Source organism: Cucumis melo, chromosome 2 (genome assembly GCF_025177605.1).
Source record: "Cucumis melo cultivar AY chromosome 2, USDA_Cmelo_AY_1.0, whole genome shotgun sequence".
Classification (NCBI taxonomy): Eukaryota; Viridiplantae; Streptophyta; class Magnoliopsida; order Cucurbitales; family Cucurbitaceae; genus Cucumis; species Cucumis melo.
In genome coordinates, this window is record NC_066858.1 from 21,337,650 (window position 1) to 21,359,900 (window position 22,251).

General features: G+C 33.9%; 1 protein-coding gene across 7 annotated transcripts; it reads right to left on the reverse strand.

Annotated features, from left to right (window-relative positions):
- Positions 1–384: 384 nt before the first annotated feature.
- On the reverse strand, positions 385–13,961 carry LOC103494315 (regulatory-associated protein of TOR 1-like). Of its 7 annotated transcripts, XM_051080937.1 has the most exons (14): positions 13,757–13,958; positions 13,571–13,643; positions 12,215–13,164; positions 11,976–12,004; positions 10,943–11,061; positions 4,169–4,303; positions 3,903–3,985; positions 3,772–3,810; positions 3,637–3,695; positions 2,129–2,211; positions 1,891–2,049; positions 1,694–1,810; positions 1,421–1,563; positions 385–644 (listed from the first exon to the last, which is right to left on the reverse strand). In XM_051080937.1, exons 5-14 carry the CDS (start codon positions 10,943–10,945, stop codon positions 554–556), a joined length of 912 nt encoding a protein of 303 aa, XP_050936894.1. In that variant the 5' UTR covers positions 10,946–11,061; positions 11,976–12,004; positions 12,215–13,164; positions 13,571–13,643; positions 13,757–13,958; the 3' UTR covers positions 385–553. The 7 variants fall into 7 exon arrangements, with proteins under 7 accessions (XP_050936894.1, XP_050936893.1, XP_050936892.1 ...); XM_051080936.1 differs by lacking the exons at positions 11,976–12,004; positions 13,571–13,643 and having other exon boundaries at positions 10,943–11,024; positions 12,215–12,258; positions 13,088–13,164; positions 13,757–13,961; XM_051080935.1 differs by lacking the exon at positions 11,976–12,004 and having other exon boundaries at positions 10,943–11,024; positions 13,757–13,961.
- Between the last annotated feature and the right edge of the window lie 8,290 nt (positions 13,962–22,251).

The window sequence follows — 22,251 nt, forward strand, 5'->3', positions numbered from 1 at the left end:
CGACATTAAAGGCCTCTTTAATGTCGGTTTAAAAACGACATTAAAGGCCTTTAATGTCGGTTTTCAACCGACATCTTTGATAGTGTTATTGAAGCCCTTTAATGTCGGTTTGGCTTTAATGTCGGTTTAAAACCGACATTAAAGAGGCCAATAATGTCAGTTTAAAACCGACATCAAAGGCTTGTTTTTGTCCATTTTTAGAAATTTATATTTATTTAATTGTTGTATTATTGTCCATTTTTTATAAACCAACATTGAATCCAACAAGTGAAATTAACTACAAACTTGAAACTACAAGTCACATTACGTAGGAAACCATATTATTCAAGTCTGATTCCACCAACAATGAAAATGCTATTAGCACTTGCACATAAATCCCATTCATATCTTAAAGCAACAATAAATCCCATTCATATCTTAAAGCACATAAATCCCATATTATTCAAGTCTGATTCCACCAACAATGAAAACACGCTTGTAAAATTAACTGCAACCAAACAGAATTATATAAATTCAAAGATCACGACATTTTAAAGGTCTCGAAAATGCTTCTTCAAACAATTATTAATATTGGAAACAGGCACCAAATGCAGCAAGGGCTTGACATTCCTCTTCCTGAACTGTAGCAACCGAGCTCGAATAACCTGAAACCAAGTCACTCAAGAATCAGCTAAGAAAAATGACTATAAAAACCACACCACAGTTCACAGCATCAAAGAGAGAAAAGGACAAATGAACAGTAGTTCAGTTTGGGATAATGGTGAATCTCGGTTAAACTTTAGAGTAATGCCCATGTTTGATTAAACAAAATTGCAGTATAATGAATGGAAGACATGAAATTTTAAAACTAACTAATATATGTGTTTCTCACACTGACACACAAATACAGATAAATTTTTACAGGTAACAGAAGATATTATTAACAGGGCCAAAGTACAAAAAATGGGAGATGAGATGCCTAACAAGACCAATTAAACTAATGCAATAAGATCCACACAGCAAACAGTTAAAAGAAAATTAAACTAAAATCTAACAGCTTACAAGCATAAATGAATAACCATTGAATTCTTGAGAACACTTCAACTTTTATACATTTGAATTTGACAACAAATAATTCGAATTTCTTTCATAGGTATATTGAACCTTTAGCTATTTTCCATTGAAGATTTATATATGCAGTTATATCAATTTCGAGAAAAGCCTACCCTAGTCTACATAGGTCAGGCAGTTGAAAAACTAAACTAACAGTTCTCGAATTTATAAATTAGACCTAATCTTCAAGAATTCAACAATGTAGGTCATAAAAGAATTTTTTCTGTGTTTCATAAACAAAGTAATGAAACCAGTTAATATCTAAGATTCAGACACTTCAGAATATAAAGTGGCATTGTTCAAGATAAATGAATGAGAATAAGTTCACCATCTCAAGGCCATCTTGATTGGTGTTGTAAGGCAAGAGGTAAAAACATCTGCAGGAAATTCAGCTCTTTGGGGAAGAGTTTCATGTGATTCACATGCTGCAAGCAAAATGCAGTCCCTCGTTGATCCAGAGGGATCGTGAAGCTATAAAAAAGAATGATATTGATGTAATTAAGAGTATGAACATCATGAATCTTATGAAAAGAAAATGAAAAATATCACTCCTGATGATGATAAATTAGTACAGATAAAATAAATAGAAGACAGTAAGTACCTCAGTGAAGGCATTGACTATCATCCCAGCAGCAGAACAGTCGAACACGTAAATGGAAGGTGTCTTCAACCATGAATCCAGATCACTAATAGGTAAGGGGATATACTGGGTATAACTCTGCACCATGAAAAATCGTGAGAATAAGACAATAACAGACATTAACAAAAAAAAAAACTATAATATATGAATATATAGACCTTGTTAAAAAGCCAAATTTCACCACTAGCTGTTGGCTTTGGAACACCATGTCCGTTATAATGGAAGAGAACCCGTTCAGTCTTTGCATACTTGCGACATGTACTACAAAGCTTTTTTACCTCTTCCACAGTGGGATCCAGCTGAACTTTATAACGGGCCTGCATACACATCATCAAGTTAGGATATAGACTAGCAATACAGTAAATCAGACAAAGTTCTGGGCATAATGGTCTCCACCCTGGGTTGCCACCTCTCATACTGTACACTCAATGTTTTTCCAATACTTTCAAGTGCTTTTTGGGGTGCCATAGAAAACGGATCTGCAACAAGATTAAAAAAAGAATTAACAGACCTAAAAGACAACTTTAAAGAAGATAAAGTGCATATGTTTAACTGGAACCAGAACTGAAATGTGAAATCCTAATTCCTATCAGACAATTTGAATCCTTTCCTCTCTAGGTAATCAAATGCATTGCAATAATTCAATGAAAATGCAATGATATGGAAAAAAACACAAAAACAGCAACCACAGGAAGATAGTGCAAAGGTAGACCTAAGACCAATAGTAAAAATGAGAAATAAAAGAGCCGAAAACATCAGTGTTTATGTTTAATACTTGGTGTATAAAAGATACACCTCATAAAAATTCCAGAGAACAAATGCGATGAAAACAAGTAATGAACATCCTTATTCCTTAGGAGTACGGAAAAAAACATAACCAGATTGGACTTAATAATTTATAGGATCCAACCCACATTCGTCTACGATAGTATTTCCAATCATTGCAATTTGAATGGCATATGGTAATTGGTTTGTTAAACAGAAAATCATTAAGATGAAAAAATTAGGGGTCGTTTGATTTAAGGTTTTATAAATGCCAGGGAATTAAGAATGTTGGGGAATATGATACCTGGGATATAAGGAAATAGTGTTTGGTTAAATGGCAATGGTATCCAATTTTCTAGGAATAAATCTCCAATTTACATATAGAAAAGTTGTGATTCTTTTTTTAATTTGTGCAAGTAGTTATCAGAAATTTAACTTCCACGTAATAGCTGTCTTTCCCATGTTCTTGGCAAAAGCATTTACATCAGGGGCTGTGATTTTATCCAAGCAGTGAGAAAATAGTGGGGAAGGATTTGGATTTGGAGATTTGGAGATTTTGGTTAGGAAAATGAGGAAGGACATTTGAAATAGATAAAGCCCAGGTTTTGTCATCAAATCACATCTAAAACTTAACTCATTCAAATTCTTCAAAATAAATAAAACAAAAACAAATAGATTTAATGATTGCATCAGACGTTTTTTTGTAGAAAAAAGAAAAGAAGCCCTAGAAGGCCTTGAAAAGGTGAAGGCAAAGAAGAAGGAAGAAGAGTGATGGCAAGAAAAGCCAGCAGCATGGAGGAGGAGAAGAAGCAAAAGTTGAAGAAGAAGAAAGTAATCGATTAAAAAATCAGTGACAAAGAAAAAGAGTAACTGAAAAGGAAGGAATTTTCTAAAACCCACCATTTTATAAGGTAAAAGAAAATCCAACTTCAACTTCATTATGGATGCATTGGAAAATGATTTTCCCAGGAAAGTAAAACAAAACCATGAAAAAAAACACAGGCTTCAAATGCCCGTGCCCATTCCCCCCTCCAAAATCCCCCAACCAAATGCACCCTTAGTGAAATACGATAATCACATAAAACTCAAATAAAAGCAAAAGTTCAAGAAAAAGAGTAGTAATGGTGTAAAATATCTACCTATCCAGCACTCCATTCTGGCACAAGGTGAAATCTTAATTACATCAGGTGGATCAACACTAATATTTAAACATAATGGAAGAGAACTCGTTCAGTCTTTGCATACTTGCGACATGTACTACAAAGCTTTTTTACCTCTTCCACAGTGGGATCCAGCTGAACTTTATAACGGGCCTGCATACACATCATCAAGTTAGGATATAGACTAGCAATACAGTAAATCAGACAAAGTTCTGGGCATAATGGTCTCCACCCTGGGTTGCCACCTCTCATACTGTACACTCAATGTTTTTCCAATACTTTCAAGTGCTTTTTGGGGTGCCATAGAAAACGGATCTGCAACAAGAATCTGAAAATTAACAAACATGTTTGATGCTCACAGCTTCACATTTTGAGAAAAAAGAAAATGTTGGTGATAAATCAGTATCCGCAAACCCCATGAAACTGAAAATTAGTCTTTCAAAAGAATTAAGTTTACACAAAGCAACATACAGTGATGAAAGAGTAAGCAAAATTCCCAATTCAAACTTACCATTCTTTTCGTCGACAACCCCAAAGCAAAAAACCCCAAAGCAACATCAGTGTTTGAAGAAAGTGAGGAGTGACGGCGGTGGTGGCGGGCACGAGCTGGGCACGAGGGACGATGGTGGTGGTGGTGCCAGCGACTCTTCGGAGAAGAAAGGGAAGATTGTTAGATGAGAATGAGGAGTGAAGAAGAAATTGGAAGGATGAAATCGTGTGGGTGATTGAGAAAGAGTAAAGTAAGAGAGAGAAAGTCATTTTTTATAAAATAAAAAATTAAAATTAAAATTAAAAAGGAGCTTTAATGTCGCTTTTCAAAACAAGGATGTTTAATGTCGGTTTTAAACCGACATTAAAGCTCCAGCTTTAATGTCGGCTTAAAACCGACATTAAACATCCGCATTTTCAAAAACGACATTAAAGCTCTTTTTTCATTTTTTCCAACCGACATTAAAGGCCAGATTTGTTCTAGTGAATTTTGGTAGCCTACAATGTGTTTGATGAAATGTCTCAATGAAGCCTTTTGTTGATTTTTAATTGATTTTTTTTTGCTTGAATTAGGAAATCAAGGCCAAGGGAGATTTCATGGCTATGGGAGGAAGCTTTGAGAAAAAAAGAATAAAAATGAATGGTTAGATTTTAAACTTTGATGATGTGTAGGACCTTTAAGTATTTTCTAGAGTTAGTTGTTACGGTCATACATTTTTAGTGTGAGGTTTTATTTTTAGTAGTGCAGGAATTTCAATCTCCTCTCTTAATGAAAAGAATATTTAGTCTTAGAATGTATTTAGGATTGTTTTCTCAAGTAATGAATTTTGGAATGAATGGAAAATTATTTGGATACTTGGTTCTATATTCTGCAATGATTTCTTACATAGCACTTTAAGGTGCTTACATGTTTTTTTAATACATGAAAATTTTTAGAAGACTGTTGCCAAAAGACACTCTCAAGGATGACCTTCAATTTTAAACTTCAATCAACCAAAAAAGGAAAAGTACCGGCTTTTGTAATGTAATTAAAAGAGCTTCGATTTCACTCATTTCCTCGATGACTATTTATGGAAAGGCATGAAAGACCTGAGATCGTGTCTATATCTTATAAACCCACAATATAGCATTGCATCTTCCCATTTCTTTTTCATTTTTCAACAACTTTTTGTGTATTTTCATTGGCTTCTCTTCTTTAGGTGAATGTCTTCTCTTTGGTATAACATTTTGGACTTCTTATCTTTTTTTTAAGTTTAAAGTTGGATTGGAAAGTTTCTTATAACGAACAATTATTTATTTACTTTCAGATCTAGATGAAAATCTTTATTCTTTTAACTCTGGTTTGGCAAAGGAAATCATCAACAAAATTCAAGGTTAGATGGAATTTCCTTTCCCATTTCCCCTCTGGATTCAGAAACATTTGGGGCTGGTAGTGTTTAGAGAAATGAGGCTCTTCGTATATCTATGATATTGTCCATTTTGAACTTGAGTTTGCATGGATTTATCTTTTAAAAATGTTATCTTATTATCAGTACTCGTTATCTTGGAGAAACTTTTAACTAGAAACATGGAGGACATCCTGTGTTGGTGTATGTATTAAGGTCTTCTTTTGTGTCGGTGTATGTGTTGAAAATGTTCTGGTTTTCATGAATTTTCGTTATGTAGCTGAGATTCTAATGTCGAAGAATCGAAGATACAAAGAAACTATAGGATTTTTGTTCACGATGTCGAAATTACAGCAAGCTTGTGAGTTATGTATGTTTGCTCATTTTCGAGGATTTTACTGTTTAACTTTCAAGATTGAGTAAAATGTAGTTGTTGATATTTACTTTCAAATTTGACGTGCTTGATTATCTAAAATGTGGTCGTGATAATTATAGCTTTTGATTCTTTTCTTAGGATGGGTTAAGCAAAATGTAGTTGATTGGCATGTACTTTCAAATTGAATTTGCTTAATGATACGAAATGGGTCTAAGATGTAATTTTAGGTTTTGATTGTTTGGGATGATTAATGATTTGTTTGTTTGCCAAAAATTTCAAATGGGTATGTGCATCGTCATGGTTGAAATTTCAAACAATTTGAAATTTTTACCTCTCATCATGCTTGTACTTCTGATGTCCAAGGTAAGTTAACAAATTGAAAATTGAAATTTTAACCGTTCAACAAGTTTATTTCCACGTGAGAGTGGGTTATGTATATAATCACTTGAGGCTATTGGTGATGCCTTTAATGAAGGCCTGCATGAAGAGTAAGCCCAATTGAAGGGTATTCCATTACTGGAATGAAGACCAAAGTACCAGATGCAGAAAATTACAGCAAAGGAGGCATGTGGAAAAAGGGTGATCTTGCTTATTCCTTAAACTTCTTTTGTAGTATTTTAAGTACAGAGTATTATCGAGGTTTATGTTCCATTGGAGCCCATGCGAAAAAAAAAAAAAAGCTATATCAAGAAAAGGAAAAATAAAGTTTTCTGTAAAGTATATATGTAGGGTTGTCTCTTTCCCCCGTGTTGTTAAGGTTGCTAATGTTGTTAGTATTTTGTAGAGCAACAAACATATCGACTTTCCTATGATTATAACTAAATGCCTCATTTTCTCCTCATCTCTTTACCTATTCTCAAGGCTATGCTTCTTGCCTTAGGTGATTGATTACCCATCTCTATATATTGTCCCCGAGGATATGTCTCTAGCAAAGGTTAAAACTTTATTTGTAACCACCTCATGATTAATAAGATAACTTTTTTTGTAACCAACTTTATTTTGCTGATGTTTTTTTTTTCTTTGCACCATTCATCTTAGTATTGATTAATAAGATAGCTTTTTTGTAACCACCTCATGGAATGACAACATTTGTCGGAGTTCAACACAACTACACAACATTCTTGTTTGTTAAATCTCATGAAATATGTACATTAGTTATAGCAAATTAAAAGATTGAACAAACGACTCGTTTCACTTTTGCCAACATCATACTTTTATTATTCAATTTTTACTTTTTTGTTTCTTGTTTTAACATCATACTTTTATTACCCTTCCCATCTATCCTTACTATGTGACTCTTAGATTTTCTTTATTCTCATTTCTTTCTTTTGCTTTTCTACCTCTATATTACATTATTTGCTGAGATGATACACTCTGTTTTATTTCCCAGGCGCTAAAAGTTCTTCTTCTCGGCCTTCTACTTCAAATCCCAGCACTTCAGAATCCATTTTCATTCAAAAGGTTGTTTTTCTCTCCTTTTGTACTTTGTGCTACTGCATCGTTTGATTAATTTTTTTGCTTTTAGCTATTGATATGCTTGTAGGTGTTTTAGCTTAGAGTTTTGTTATTGGCTGTTGGTTTTGGACTTTGTGTGAAGTTCTGTAATTAATTTAGCTGAGTTTGTAGGCTTATCCTTCGAGGTACTCTACTACTTATCTAATGTTTTATGTTTACCCTCTGCTCAATAAGAAGCGGAATGTTGGTAGCGAAAGGTATAGTCTAAAAGCTTGGAGAAAAGCAATGTATATACTTGTTGAGAGTTATTGTCATGGTATTTTACACTACATATCTAAAAGGATCTCATCGAAATCTTTTGAGATATTGATTCTAAATTATGTATTTAGATGGATCACATTTTGTCAACGGTGATATATATTCAATAAGACGATGATATAAAAATGTACAGCACTTGCATGGTTATTAATATCCAAATATGATCGATTTATATTAAATACTTTATAGCTCTGTTTTTAGTGAAGGTTAGATACCAATTATAAAATCCCCAAAATGCATGTTCTTCAAATCAACAAATGTGGACTAGAAACGTAGGAGTGTAAGATCGAGGGAGATTTTTTGCGATTTTTTCAGAGCAGTATGAGATGACTTGAGAATTGGAAGATGGAGAATTATTTAGATTGTTCATGTTTCATGCAGTAAGTTCAGAGTTTATTTTTGGTTTGTAAATTCTTGGTTAGGTTTTCTAGCTTTTTGCTTAAGATTTATCAGAGGTATAACCGTATAACTTGCACTGTTATCAGCATATCCAGAAATTTTGTCATTTTTTCTCTACTCTCAATTCATTAAGCCTATGAGTGCAATGTGGTTTATGTTGTTTACTTTGTGTAACTTGAGTTGCTAAGTTTTCATTCAAGTTTCACCTGGAAACACTGGATTAGTCTGATTGTAATGTCTGCAGCTTATTTTATTCCTTACAACTAACTTGAAAAATGGCAAAGCCAACCTATGGTGATGATGGTGAACTTCTAGATGGTGGATTTGATATAAGTACTGGTGAAATTTGTGGGTATGTCTTCTTTCTTCTTAATGTATAACCATTACATGTCAGTTTCATGCATGTTTTTATCTCCATTACATAAAGTATAATTGTTGAGTACAGACCTGACATATTTAATTGTTCTGTGACCAAGTTTAAGGTGAGCGATTGCTCTGAAATTTGCTAAGAATTGTTATGATATTGTTCACCAAATATCAAATTTCATAAGAAAGCTGAAGTTATTTTTCTTAATCGTCGTTCTAAAATTAAGTCTTTTAAATACTGGCCATATCAACCTACAACTGTGGCATATTATTCTATTTCAGTTTCCTTTGTAGTTATCATTTCCTTTCCGCCTGAATTTCGTGAATAAATTGACTTTCATTTAAAGAATTGTAAATTGATATTTAGTATAATTGTCTATTGGCTTAATAACTCTCCATGGAGGGCAATATACACAGAAATCACGGTTGTTTTGTCATTTTCTTTACTGGATATCTTTCAATTTTCTTTCTTGAACATATTTCAAATTGGATAGTGATATATAAGCAAGCTTGCAGCTTCAAAAAGAATAGGCTTATTGGGTTTTTAAGTTTTCTGGGAAATGGTTCTGCTCTACTTGTTGCTTTGATCAATTGATGTGTTTACCATCACCAATGTGACAGAACAATTCCATGGTAATGTTTTTGGCTTACATAATATTGAGTGGTTTTGTGTGGGATTTTTCCATTTAGTGGCAAAGGTGGTGTTTATAATATGGATGGAGTACTTGAAAGGAACAGATGGCTTTTCAGTGACTCTTTTTCTTTTTTTAATCGTTTTATGAATCTTGTTATGTCGTCTGCTTTTTCTTGGTGTAAAACTAAGTATCCCTTCTCTCATTTCAACCTTTCTTTTTTAGTTAGTAATTGGTGATCTCTTATGTAACAAGTTTTTGCTGTTTATGGTTCTTCCTTGTTCTTTTACCGAAAAAATTATGGATTGACTTTAAAAAAGAAGTTGGAATCCAATATGGATAGCCTTCCATCTGTCAACGATTTTTTGACATTTCAATAATTAATCGAAACATCTTGATGGTTTGTCTTATTTTTTACAGCTACATGCATGATCTGATCTACATTACAAGCTTTGTGCAAATAATGTCAATCCTCTTCGGGAAGTTTTGGTACACCTACCTTGTGGTAAGGTCTATTCACTTTTGAAGTTGAACTTTAGACATATTTAGTACTAATATCCTTGGGCTAACCCTGACCTTTGGGTGTGAAATCTCTAAACATCAATGTTAAGTTTGTTTTTATTTGTTTAAGTTTTGCATTGTTATGTTTCATTAACAAACAGAGAGTCATTCCAAGAGATTATTAATATTGAAGGGTAAACTTAAGTTAGAATTTAAAGTGTATGTGAGAGGGAGGAGGGGAGGGGTACATAGTTTTGTGGGTAGTTTTCTTGTTAACTACCACTAAAATTTTATGTTGTTACATTTATTTAGTTCATTGATTTCCCTTTTGTTTTAAAAAATTATGCAATATGTCCTCCTGACTAGTGGTGTGTATGTGAATGTGATGTGTTGTGTATGTTTTGTGTATGTTATGTGTTATGTTGTTGAAGTGAATGTGTTGTGTATGTGAATGTGTTGCATTAAATGAACTAAATGTAAACCTTTCTTATATTCTTATCTTGATGTGTAGAGTCATACTCTAAAATTTCATTTTGTTTTCTTACTAAGTTTTGCAAGAATCCGTTGGAGCAGTAAACTCATATTTACGGTAATTGTTTGATTTATAGGCCTTTTTCTAGGTTTGGTAGCCAAATTTTGGTTCAAATATACTTATTTAAATAGCTTGTTCATTGTTTTATTGTCAAACACTGTACGAACAATTGTACATATATTTAAGTATATATATTAAAGCGTTCACCATTTCTTTCCATATGGGTGTATTGTATAGTACTTTGTGATATAAGTGTGTTTACTGGCAGCACGGTAAGAAAAACGGGAATTCAATTAAAAATAGAACAAGAAAAACAGAGACTGAAAATACAATTATGACATTTGAATTTTTTAAAAAAATTGTCATCGAAAACGTTTTCTTGACAGTTAATTAAAGTCATGGTAGGTGAAATGATGACAGTTAATAAAAACTAAATAATGACATTTATAATCTGTCATAAATTAAACAATTCGTGACATTTATTCTCTGTCATGAAAAATACATTTTGTGACAGTTTTGTGTAACTGTCATAAAATACTTTCCATGACTGCCGCATTAATGCTTACAAATAACTGTCACGAAATCTTTTTATGACAGCATTTAGCTGTCATCGTAGGCCCTTTTTCTACTAGTTGATCTGAATGGATCACCACCAGCCATACACGAAGTGTTCTCATTTACGTTTCACAGCCATAAAAAACGACATAACTATTCAACTCATGTAGCAAACTAACATAAGAAAATTTTACAAGCAAATCAATTCACAAGTAAACAAAAAAAAAAGTTTACACAAATAAGAGTATGATCACCAAAACCAGAATACAAGTCTTACCATGTAGAAATATGCAATGGCATTTAAAGTGGCATAGAATACAAGTCCCTCAGTTTTCGAGCTCAACAAGTTCAACTTCCTCCTTTATTGGCACAATGGCATAAGTTATTTGTTGATACCTTCGAGTGAACAAGTTATTTCATCTCTCACATGAGAACATTCAGAATTATTTCAGTAAATCAATAATCAATTTGTGGTATCCAAATATTTGCTAGAGTGAAGGGTGGGTTAACCATCAGATAATTTTGGTAAGTAATAACATACCATGCAAACAATTGACTTATTCTCAAACTTAAATGTGTAGGACCAACATACCATGCAAACAACTAACTTATTCTCAAACTAACTAGCTAGCATAAAATTACTTCAAATAATTAAAAGTAAGTTTTAAATAAAATTGTTTTCAGTCATAAAAATTACTCAAAGAGTTGATGTTAACCTCAATAAGAACCCAATAATCACCAAAACATAGGCAACACCTTTAGTGCGATAATTATATATCATATTATATGTTATATTAATAAGAACAATAAGAAATTAATTAACATCAAACATATAAAACTAAAGAAATTTTGAAGTATTTCACCAAAATCAGAGACAAATTCTCAATACCTCATCCAAAGAATTGTCCAAAAGCTCTGAAAAAGTTGTTGATGAAAGTAGAAAAATTCCCTTACTTTTTTAGAAATCCTAAAAAATCTCTACTAATGAGTTGATTCAACATACTTGGTTAAAAATGTTTGCCACTCTCATCACCTTAAGCTCAAATTAGCTCTTACATGTAAACTAAGAATTGGAAAACAACAAGAAAGCCATAAGTGTAGCTTTACGATCTATTTTGAGAATATGTTGTTCTCTTCTATTGGTTACTACATATTATTCCACAAACCAATATTGGGGCTTAACATTTTGTGCTACAACTATACCTGCCTGCAAATATTTAGATGTAATTTATAATTTTATTGAATTATTCAAATTTTAAAAGGCATATGGAGATCCTTAGAAAATTATAGTGTCAACTAATAGTCCTTACCTTTAACCCATCCACATGAAAACCATAACCTAAAGAGAAGTAGCATAATTAGCTTAACATTTGAAACTCAAGGACATTCATTTACATTCCTGATAAGGACTATTAGTTGAAAATCATTATCATTAGAAAGTGGTATGAACAAATATATTCATATTCTCTTCAGAATATCAAAACACTATATTTTATTCAGATTTACTTTTTTTTGTCCTAATAACGTGCACATAAAAAAAATTGTTTACCTTGATATGCGCCACATAACCAAATTCTTCTGTTTCCTTGAATACTAGAGGTTGATCAGAGGATGTACATTTAATATTCTCAGAAGTAAGACAGAAATTTAATTGCATTGGTCAAGCGTACGACAAAATGGTGCCTTTAAGGTTTAGAAAAAAGTGAAACACATAAAGCAAGTACAACTCCAGTTGTAAAGGAAAATCCTTCTCCAATCATAGATTCCATATTCTCTACAATATGTTAATAGCCACATAGATAATTACAGAAAACTTTAACAAGGCCAAAGAGAAACGTAGCACCTAACAACCCACACCATCCTCATTAGACATCTAAACCCCTTGGCCCAACAATAATCTATTATTCCTTACAATACATACCTCACAAAATCGCACAAACCTTAACAAGCCACAAAAGATGTAATTAAGAAATACTCAGCATCAAGCTCTTTATTAAGTTAGTTTGTTATGAAAAACGAGGACTCATAACCAAAATTTATGGGTTATGTAAGTTGATAAATGTATGTGGTTGAATCATCTTGGCTGTAACAGATCACCTAGCAAAGTAGCAGCAGAATTGAAAGTAAAAACTTTTCGCACAATGCATAAAGAAAATAAGACAATTGAAGACGGGACTCTACAATAAGACAAGAAGTAAATAGGAATGCTACTCAGGACGAATATAATTGAATCAAAAGTTGGCATTGCCTCTAGTAATCCTAGGGTCTGAGATCATCTCAAAATCATTGGACCAACACTCTAAGTCCCTTTCTAATTCTACAACACTTACGGCTGGCCTACCATGATATGTTAGTAACTTTATCAAAGAAAATTTTTATTCAAGCAGTAAATAATATTAGATGCTTTAAGATAGGTACTTGCTGTTTATATTCGCCATTTTGTTCACTCTGAGAAAAATCTCAAACAAGGGGACACCATCTGCAACTGTGGCAAGCTATCTGAGGAAGTTGAGAAACAAAAATTAATATTTGCCTTAACAGTCATCCTTAAACAAATTTATTCCCAACAAATTCCTTAACAAAAAAGCCACCAAGCTGAAAGAAATCAAAACTAAGAAAGCTTGACAGGAGAAAACTTCATAAATACAAGTTCAGAAATAAATAATTAAATAAGTTAAAAATAGCTTTGCATCAATACAACAACAAGATAGACTAGCTGAAAAAAGCAAATTCGGTGGTGCATATGACAGTAAATGAAAATTTTCAATTTAGTCTAAGGGCCAGAAAATCTAAATAAATCCAAGTGGGTATGACAGTAAATGAAAAATTTTCAAGAACACTGAGGTGAGAAGAGAGTACAAAGTAAATTTGCCCTAGGTTGAAATTTCTGAAGTTGAAATCTCACCCTAAGAAAAACTCCCTAAGAAAGCCCACAAACGGCGTGAGCGAGCAAGGACGAAAGTTGGAGCGGAGAACAACTAGTCATCAAAGTGTCAGGGATGGAATAATAGTCAGCAGCGCGGCACTGAGTTCTTTTTGTCGTTGTCTTTGAAGAGAGTCAAAGAAAAGAGAAGGGGGAAGAACAAGTTACCTGAAGCGTGGATTGATGGAAGCTACGGCGGTGGAGGGAGCTAGAGTCGCCAATGTGCAACAGTGGGAGCTAGGGCATGCATTTAAGATTCGTATTTGGAAATTTTATGGGGAATGGAAGAGGGAAAGGAAAATAATCGTGGTGAAGAGAGAAATGAAAGAAAATTTAAGAAAGAAGAGGGAAATTTTTTTAGAGAAAATGGGGAAAAGAGATTGGGATTTTCGTAGGTGTTTGGAGAAAAAGAGTAAATTTGGGGATTGTATGAGAGAGGAAAGGAAATAAATGCTTGTAATTTTATTATTTATATTCAATGACATTTAAAAATTGTCATAGATTTAAGACACTTAAAAACTATCCTAAATTCTTCAAATCAAAAAAATTTCGCATTTTTCCGCTAAAAACGTGCTTTCTTATGACATTTATTTCACCCTCTAACCTTAATTTAGCTATACCCAAATGTCATAGAAATCCATATTTCTTGTAGTGGATTGTTTTATAATACGTTGCCACATGTTACTGTTTAACAAGTGTAATACAGAGAAACATCCAAACGATGTACAATTTCTTGAGTTGTTGAATCTCAGTCTCCATCTCCTCAGCCTTAAATTGTTCTTCGATTCCTGTTCACACGAGATTTTTGGAGAAATTTGATTCGTGGAGTTGAACTTGTGTTGATGTTGTATTTATGTTGATTTGATGCGATGTGGTTCGATCTCTAGAATTTGATCCTTTGATTCTCTCTCAGTTGGATGCTTACGCTTGATTTGAGGAAGCAAAGCACGTGATGTTCTTGAAGTTGAAGTCTTGGAAGAAAGCTTGTATCTTCAAACGAGCTTCAATCTTCGAGGGTGTTTTTGAAGTTGGAGTCTTGGAAGAAAGTTTGTATCTTCAAACGAGCTTCAATCTTTGAAGGTGTTCTTGAAGTTGGAGTCTTGGAAGAAAGCTTGTATCTTCAAAGGAGCTTCAATCTTCGAGGGTGTTCTTGAAGTTGGAGTCTTGGAAGAAAGCTTGTATCTTCAAAGGAGCTTCAATCTTCGAGGGTGTTCTTGAAGTTGGAGTCTTGGAAGAAAGCTTGTATCTTCAAAGGAGCTTCAATCTTCGAGGGTGTTCTTGAAGTTGGAGTCTTGGAAGAAAGCTTGTATCTTCAAAGGAGCTTCAATCTTCGAGGGTGTTCTTGAAGTTGGAGTCTTGGAAGAAAGCTTGTATCTTCAAAAGAGCTTCAATCTTCGAGGGTGTTCTTGAAGTTGAAGTCTTGGAAGAAAGCTTGTTTCTTCAAAGGAGCTTCAGTCTTCGATGGTGTTCTTGAAGTTGGAGTCTTGGAAAAAAGCTTGTATCATCAAACGAGCTTCAATCTTAGAGGGTATTCGACTTCAGGAGTTGAGGAGTCTTCTATCTCGTGGAAAAATTCTCTCTAAATCTTCTGAAGTCAAAAAAAAATTCCCACAAATGAAGAGAACTTCCCTATTTATAGAGTTTCCTGGTGGGCTTTTATAGATTTGGACCTAGTCTGGTCCATGGACCATACCCATGGGCTCAATCACATGGATCTGGGTCATATTTAATTTTGGGCCAAATTAAACTTATTATTTGGCTTAATTGAATTTTAGCCCAACTAACTAATATTTAATTGAACCAAAATAATTAATTTGATTCAATTGTCATAATAAAGACATATGACATCATTAAAATTGTCTAATTTGTCTTTAAATTTTATTTGGGACACATGCCAATTTTTAGTTAATCCCAAATACAATTATTTTAGTAAATGACATGAGAATTTGTAATTGGTTCCAAAATTTCTTATTCAACAAATGCTCCTTTCGAGACTTATGTACTTGTATGGATAGGTGAATCTTGAAAAGATAAATATAAAGTCCAAATACGAGCTTTTCTTCTTTTTTTTTCTCAATTTGACATATCAAAATAATCAAACTATGAATCTAGTACATGAGTTTGATTTAAATTTGAAATAAATGTTGGAATATGGTCAATCCTTAATTTGAGAAAAGTTTAAGGCTTTATCCCCAACTTACTTTGTTTTGAGGATTGAAATTTGATGATTTCTTTTTTATATAATTTGGAATCATATTTTAATTTGAGACAAAGATGAGATTTCTAGCATACTCTAATTTGTCTTTAGATGCACAAGAATTTGGAATGACCAACTTTAATTTTGGGATAAAATGACCAAAACTAATTTTGAGATAAATACGAGATCTCAATCTTAGGATAAAGTTAGATTTATGACTCCTTTTAAATTTGAGATAAAAATGGGGGTAAAATCTAAATTTTAAAATATTTAAATATGCTTGATTATCACAAAGTCGAAAATCTTATGTTTAAAAATCTCAAAAAATGAAATCCAAGATTTTATTTCAAAATATAATAACATATAATAATTGAATTTTAATTTTATTTAAAAAATTAAAAATTAAAATATGTTTAAATATCTCAAAAGTGAAATCCGAGATTTTATTTCAAGATAAAATAACATAAGATAATTCACTTTTAATTTTATTTTATTATTTAATCATTCCAAATTCTATTAGGAATTGGACTTGTTATCCTTATAAATAGACTCGTACCTTGCTCATTCTTTCTTCGTCAAGTAGAACAAAGGTATGAGAAAAACTTCTCTCCTCCCTTTTTTTTCTTTTTTTTTTTTTTTTTTCTTTTTCTTCTTTTCTCCTTTTCTTAAACTTTTAACTTTTTTTTTTTTGCAAGCCTTTGAAGGTCCCATGCAAGTATATATAAGGTTACAGTTCCTTGACGTTTTACTTCTTTGATCGTCAACTTCTGGGGTTTGTTCATGATAGACGATGCAACTCTATCATGACGCCTTCCTGTTTCTTAGGGTTTTTTCATGATAAACGGTGAGTCTCTATCATGACGCCCTCATGTTTCTTAGAGTTTGTTCATGATAGACGATGCAACTCTATCATGACGTCCTCTGGTTTCTTAGGGTTTGTTCATCATAGTCGATGAGTCTCTATCATGACGCCCTCCTATTTCTTAAGGTTTGTTCATGATAGACGATGCAACTCTATCATGACGTCCTCCGGTTTCTTAGGGTTTGTTCATGATAGTCGATGAGTCTTTATCATGACGCCCTCATGTTTCTTAGAGTTTGTTCATGATAGACGATGCAACTCTATCATGACGTCCTCTGGTTTCTTAGGGTTTGTTCATCATAGTCGATGAGTCTCTATCATGACGCCCTCCTATTTCTTAAGGTTTGTTCATGATAGACGATGCAACTCTATCATGACGTCCTTCGGTTTCTTAGGGTTTGTTCATGATAGCCGAAGAGTCTCTATCATGACGCCTTCCTGTTTCTAAGGGTTTGTTCATTATAGACGATGCAACTCTATCATAACGTCCTTCGGTTTCTTAGGATTTATTCATGATAGACGATACAACTCTATCATGATGTCCTCCGGTTTCTTAGGGTTTGTTCATGATAACTGATGTGTCTCTATCATGACACCCTCCTGTTTCTTAGGGTTTGTTCATGATAGACGATGCAACTCTGTCAAGGCGCCCTTCCCTGTCCACTTTGCTTACAGATATTTTTTGTTCCACAACCATGTCATCAACACTAACTTTCTTCTAGTGATCTTATTTTTCATAATGATGGTTTATTTCACAGAACAATTCTTGTTTGGAGTTCGAACACCTCGTAGTATTTTTTGATAGAAATCAACCAAGAAAATATGGACTTAGTCCTTGTGGACAAGCCATAGGCTGGCTCTTTTGCAGATCATTGGCCACGCTTAGACAACAACTCAATTATTTCCAAATTATCTGTGGAGATTCCCCAATTCTTACATATGAGATGACAATTAAACATGATTGTTTTTCTTTTTTTTTTTACGTGTGGCTGAACTTAAAGTGAACTTTAAGCTATCTACGTACCTTTTTTATAACATAGGGATCAAGTCACAACGTAGTTCAATTGATTTTTCTTTTTACTGGATAATGACGTTAAGCATAAAATTTCTTAAGAAACTTGCCATTGATTGGGCCAATTTTTAATCCACCTCGATCAACAATCTTGTATGCGCCATTTGTATAAACTTCTTTGACAATGTAAGGTCCATCCCATTTAGGTGTGAACTTATTTCATGTATGCCTCATTGTGATGATTGGTCTTCTTACAACAAGTACTAGATCACCAACCTGAAAGGAGTGAGATTTAATGTGTTTATCAAAAGCTTTAGACATTCTTGTTTGGTAACATTCCAATGCTTGCTGAGCTTCTAATCGTTTTTCATCAAGTGGTTCTAACTCTTGAAGATGTAACTTGACATTGTCATAGGTAGTCAACCCTCTTGCACTGCCATTCTTAACGATGGAATCTAGAAATTTCTGGGAGTCCGTTATTTCGAGATTCTTGAGGTGAGGGATGAATATCTTTGGAAATCCGAGATTTGATCCCAAGAAAAAAAATTAATCAATGTTTTTTTAAAAAAAAACTTTATTCGAAGACTAGCCTATGATAGAATTTGGGAGATTGTAATAATTTCTCATTCTCTTAAGGTGGGAAATTTTTCCTCAATATAGTCTAATTAATGGGTGAACCCCACTTATTTTATGGGATCGTTGCTCCAAATATTGGAGTGGTGAGCAGTGAAATAAGACGTGGTTCTTTTAAAAAATGAATTTTATTCAAGTCATTAAATTTGACACCGTTTTCTAAAACGGGTGTTACGGGGTGCTAGCACCTTCCCCGTGCACAAATGACTCCCGAACTCAACTCTAATTTTTTCGTAAACCAGTTTTTATTTTATTTAAAATGATTTACTTTATTTTGGTATCCAATCACACTATAAAAAAAGATTGATGGCGACTCCCTTTTTTTTCGTTTTTTAAAATTAAACCCTTCTTAAGGACGTCGGTCGCTCCGTGTCGTCTCGGGTACGTGGCGATAGCTTGGGGACTCCACTGGGGACCTAAGGTTCCACCTTGAGAGTTTGGCCTTTTCTTTTGTCTTGATCTTATATATTTATTTTTTGGTTTTATTTTCTTTTTAGTGTGTTGTTTGTTATTGTTTCACACACAATCACAAGGCTCCTGCTCGGGCTCTACCATATAGAATTAGAAATGAGGACGGAGTAGTGTTGACCTTCGAGGAGCTTATGCTTCCGTGCAGGCACACGAAAAATTCTCACTCAATTTGGTCATACAATCACATGGGACGGTTGTGATCAAATTGAGGACCTTTTATCTTTTAGGATTTATATTCAGCTTCACTCATTATGATTCGCATATCATGTTAATTCATAGGTTTTAGAATTTTAATTTTTCTATCTTATTGTATTATTTTCACACACTAGCACAAGCCCTCTACCCAGGCTGTACCTATAGGGTTAGATTTGAGAATGTAGTAGTGTTTGACCTTCGAGGAATTGTTGCTCCCGTACAGGCACACGAAAAATTCTCACTCAATTTGGTTGTGTGATCAAGTGTGACTATACACCATTTTGAGGGCCTGTGTCAGATAGGATACTACCGTTAACTTCATTAAGTTTGTTTGAGCCATTGCATTATTTGATTTTTTTTTTCTTTCTCACATTCATCATTACATCTAGACTCATTCTTATGTATACCTGGTCCTAGGATGGTAGATACTTACGCGTCTGAGGTCGTTGCCCAATTGATTCCTAATGAGGACTCGTGGGAGAATGTATCTCAGTGATCGGAACATTTTCAACTAGAGTCAGCGGTGAGTTGGCCAAAGAAATTAGAAGTTCCGCTTCCTTTACTTGTCAATTGGGATTCATCAACAATAACCTGGAAGAGTTAAGAAGCTTATGGGAGAGCTTAATGCCGGAGCATAGAGTAGAGTTTACAAAAGCATATGGAAGCATAGGTGACCTTTTATACACTACCATTAATACATCAACATTGCAAGCTTTGTCACATTTCTGGGACCCTATGTAGAAGTGTTTCACGTTCAACACATTCGACTTAACTCCTACTATAGAAGAATATCAAGCACTTATTAGCCTACCAGTTGACAGAGGGAATAAGCCTTATATCTATGATCGAAAGTTGACTCTACAACGGTCGCTATCAAAGTTTATGGGTGACATTCATCCATCTAGATAAAGAAACAGATGAAGACAAAAGAAGGTAGGAATTGTATTCCCATAAATTATCTCATCAATCTTGCGCATTATGTATCTATGAAACAATTATTTTTCCTAGAATTAAAGGATATGTTGAAGAAGAGGTTGTTAAGATTTTTTTTGGGATAGAACGAGGGGTAAACCCTGTTATCCCAATCATGGCAGAGATTTTCAGATCGCTAAATCATTGTCGAATCCAAGGTAAAGAAAAATTCTTCAGTTGTGCTCATGTGCTCTTCATTTGGATTTCCAGTCATCTAAAGTATCCTAATAATTTTGGATATCCTCAAATAAAATTCAGCAGTCCGTGGAATAATACAAGAAACACTATTAGAGAATTAAATAGTGCACATCGGGATCCAAAGGATCCAGAATTTGGGGTTTGGATGCAGTTTTTCAGTCATTTAATGACAGTAGAAGCAATTTGGAGAGCCCCTTGGATGCCCACAAGTCCTTTGACATACCGTTGTGGAAAATTGGCTTTCATCCCACTATTAGGCTTATGGGGGGCATTGCTTATTCTCCTCTTTTGGTACTACATCAATCATGGTCAAAACAATTTGCGCCAGTTATATGTGGGCTAGAAGATTGAGAATTCTCGTATGATTCCAACATAGCAAATAATAAAATTCACGAAGCAGTCAAGGCATGGAAATTTTGTAAAGAAGATGAAGAGTTTGCGACATTGTAAGGGTACTAAAGACCAGTATGATAATTGGAGAGCATTTAGAAATTGGATTACAATTAATGCTATGTCAAAATCCTTAGTTCCAAACATAGAATTGAAGAAATATCATGATGGGAAAGAAGAGGAATTAAAGCGATTAAGAGAAATGAATTGTGTTTTGGCAACAGAGAACGAAAAGTTAGGAGAAGAAGTCAAGAAATGGGTCCAGCAAGCTCTTAATACTCCAAGAGATTTGGACGAGGCGAAACAAAAGCGATTGGGGTTGGAGAAGGAAAACGATTCTTTAAACACTGAGGCAATTCAAGTGAGAAAAAAGAATAAGAGGTTATTAAGAAATATTGCCGACTTACATGAAGTAGAAGCTAAAAAGGTATGCATTACATATTTGAAACATGAAATAGAAAGATTGAATGGGGTTGCCTTAGAATTCCAAAATGCATTACATGAACAAGCCACGTCATCTCAACAGACCGCTTTGGAAATTGAGGTTCTACAACATTCGATTAAAGAATAAAAATCCCAACTTATAGAAGCGGAAAGCAAAAACAGATTTTTGCAACAAGTCGTTAACAGTTCTGAAAGCCAGTTGCTGATATGTCGCAAAGCAAAGAAAGTCGTAACAAATGACTATGCTCAATTAATAGAAAAATATCAAGAAATGTCGATAGATTTCATGATGTGGAAGGACGAGTACGAGACATTGAGACGTAAGTATAATGATTTATAGATCAGATGGAATGAGTGGTTGAAAAATTAAGACAAGTGGCAAGGATGGCAGATCAATTCTCAGTGCAAGCTAGGACTCTCCGGCAAGGTGTTATACCTACACGCGACACCAATAGAGAATTGTCTCATTTTCTAGGAATCATAAAACAGTACCTTGGACGTTTTGGGTGCTACCATTAGGTGTTAGAGTCATTGTACTTTTCATTTTCATTTTCTAAGTCTTGTTTATGTCATTTTACATTCATTTAATAAAAGTATTCTATTTTTTCTTATCTCTCTTCTCAATCACTTGAATCATTATTTTCTTTTTGAAAAGATAAAAAGCCAAAAATTGCAAAATAGCTCAAGGTTCGCCTCCTCAGCATCCATATTGGACAAGAAGAAAGGCTCGAATAATGGATGAGAAAACCAATGATCAGGTTCAAGCAGTTCATCAAGACGTTGAAGGATTGAAAGATCAATTGACAAAAATCCTAGAATTACTCACTACTGGAAGAGGAAAGAGTATTGTGAGGACTTCGTCACAAGTGGAAATGGATCTGACTCAGGTACTAGAGGACATGCCTGCATACCCTTCGGGTTTCACTCCTCAAAGGTCGTCTAGTCCACGCATGGTGGATAGGACATATCCTACATCATTTCCCACGTTAAATCCTAACACAACCACCCAACAAGAAGCCCATGTGAGTGATCCCATATCTACTCCAATTACGGAAAGTGGTAAGAAAATTTCAGAAGAGCAGGGTAGTAGAATAAGACTGAAATTTCTAGAAGAAAGACTGCGCGCCATTAAGGTGCAGACATGTACGAGAGTATCAACGCAACACAACTATGTTTGATATCAGATGTGGTGATCCCTCCCAAATTCAAGACTCTAAATTTTGAGAAATACAATGGAACCACATGTCCAAAAAGTCACCTAGTTATGTACTGTCGAAAAATGTCAGATT

Bases quoted from the DNA above. Each gene is read 5' to 3' on its own strand.
- LOC103494315 (XM_051080936.1), bottom strand. The intron at 1,564-1,693 runs GTACTTACTGTC...TCTTTTTTATAG, and splicing joins TAGTCAATGCCTTCACTGAG to CTTCACGATCCCTCTGGATC. The intron at 645-1,420 runs GTGAACTTATTC...ACTTGGTTTCAG, and splicing joins ATCAAGATGGCCTTGAGATG to GTTATTCGAGCTCGGTTGCT.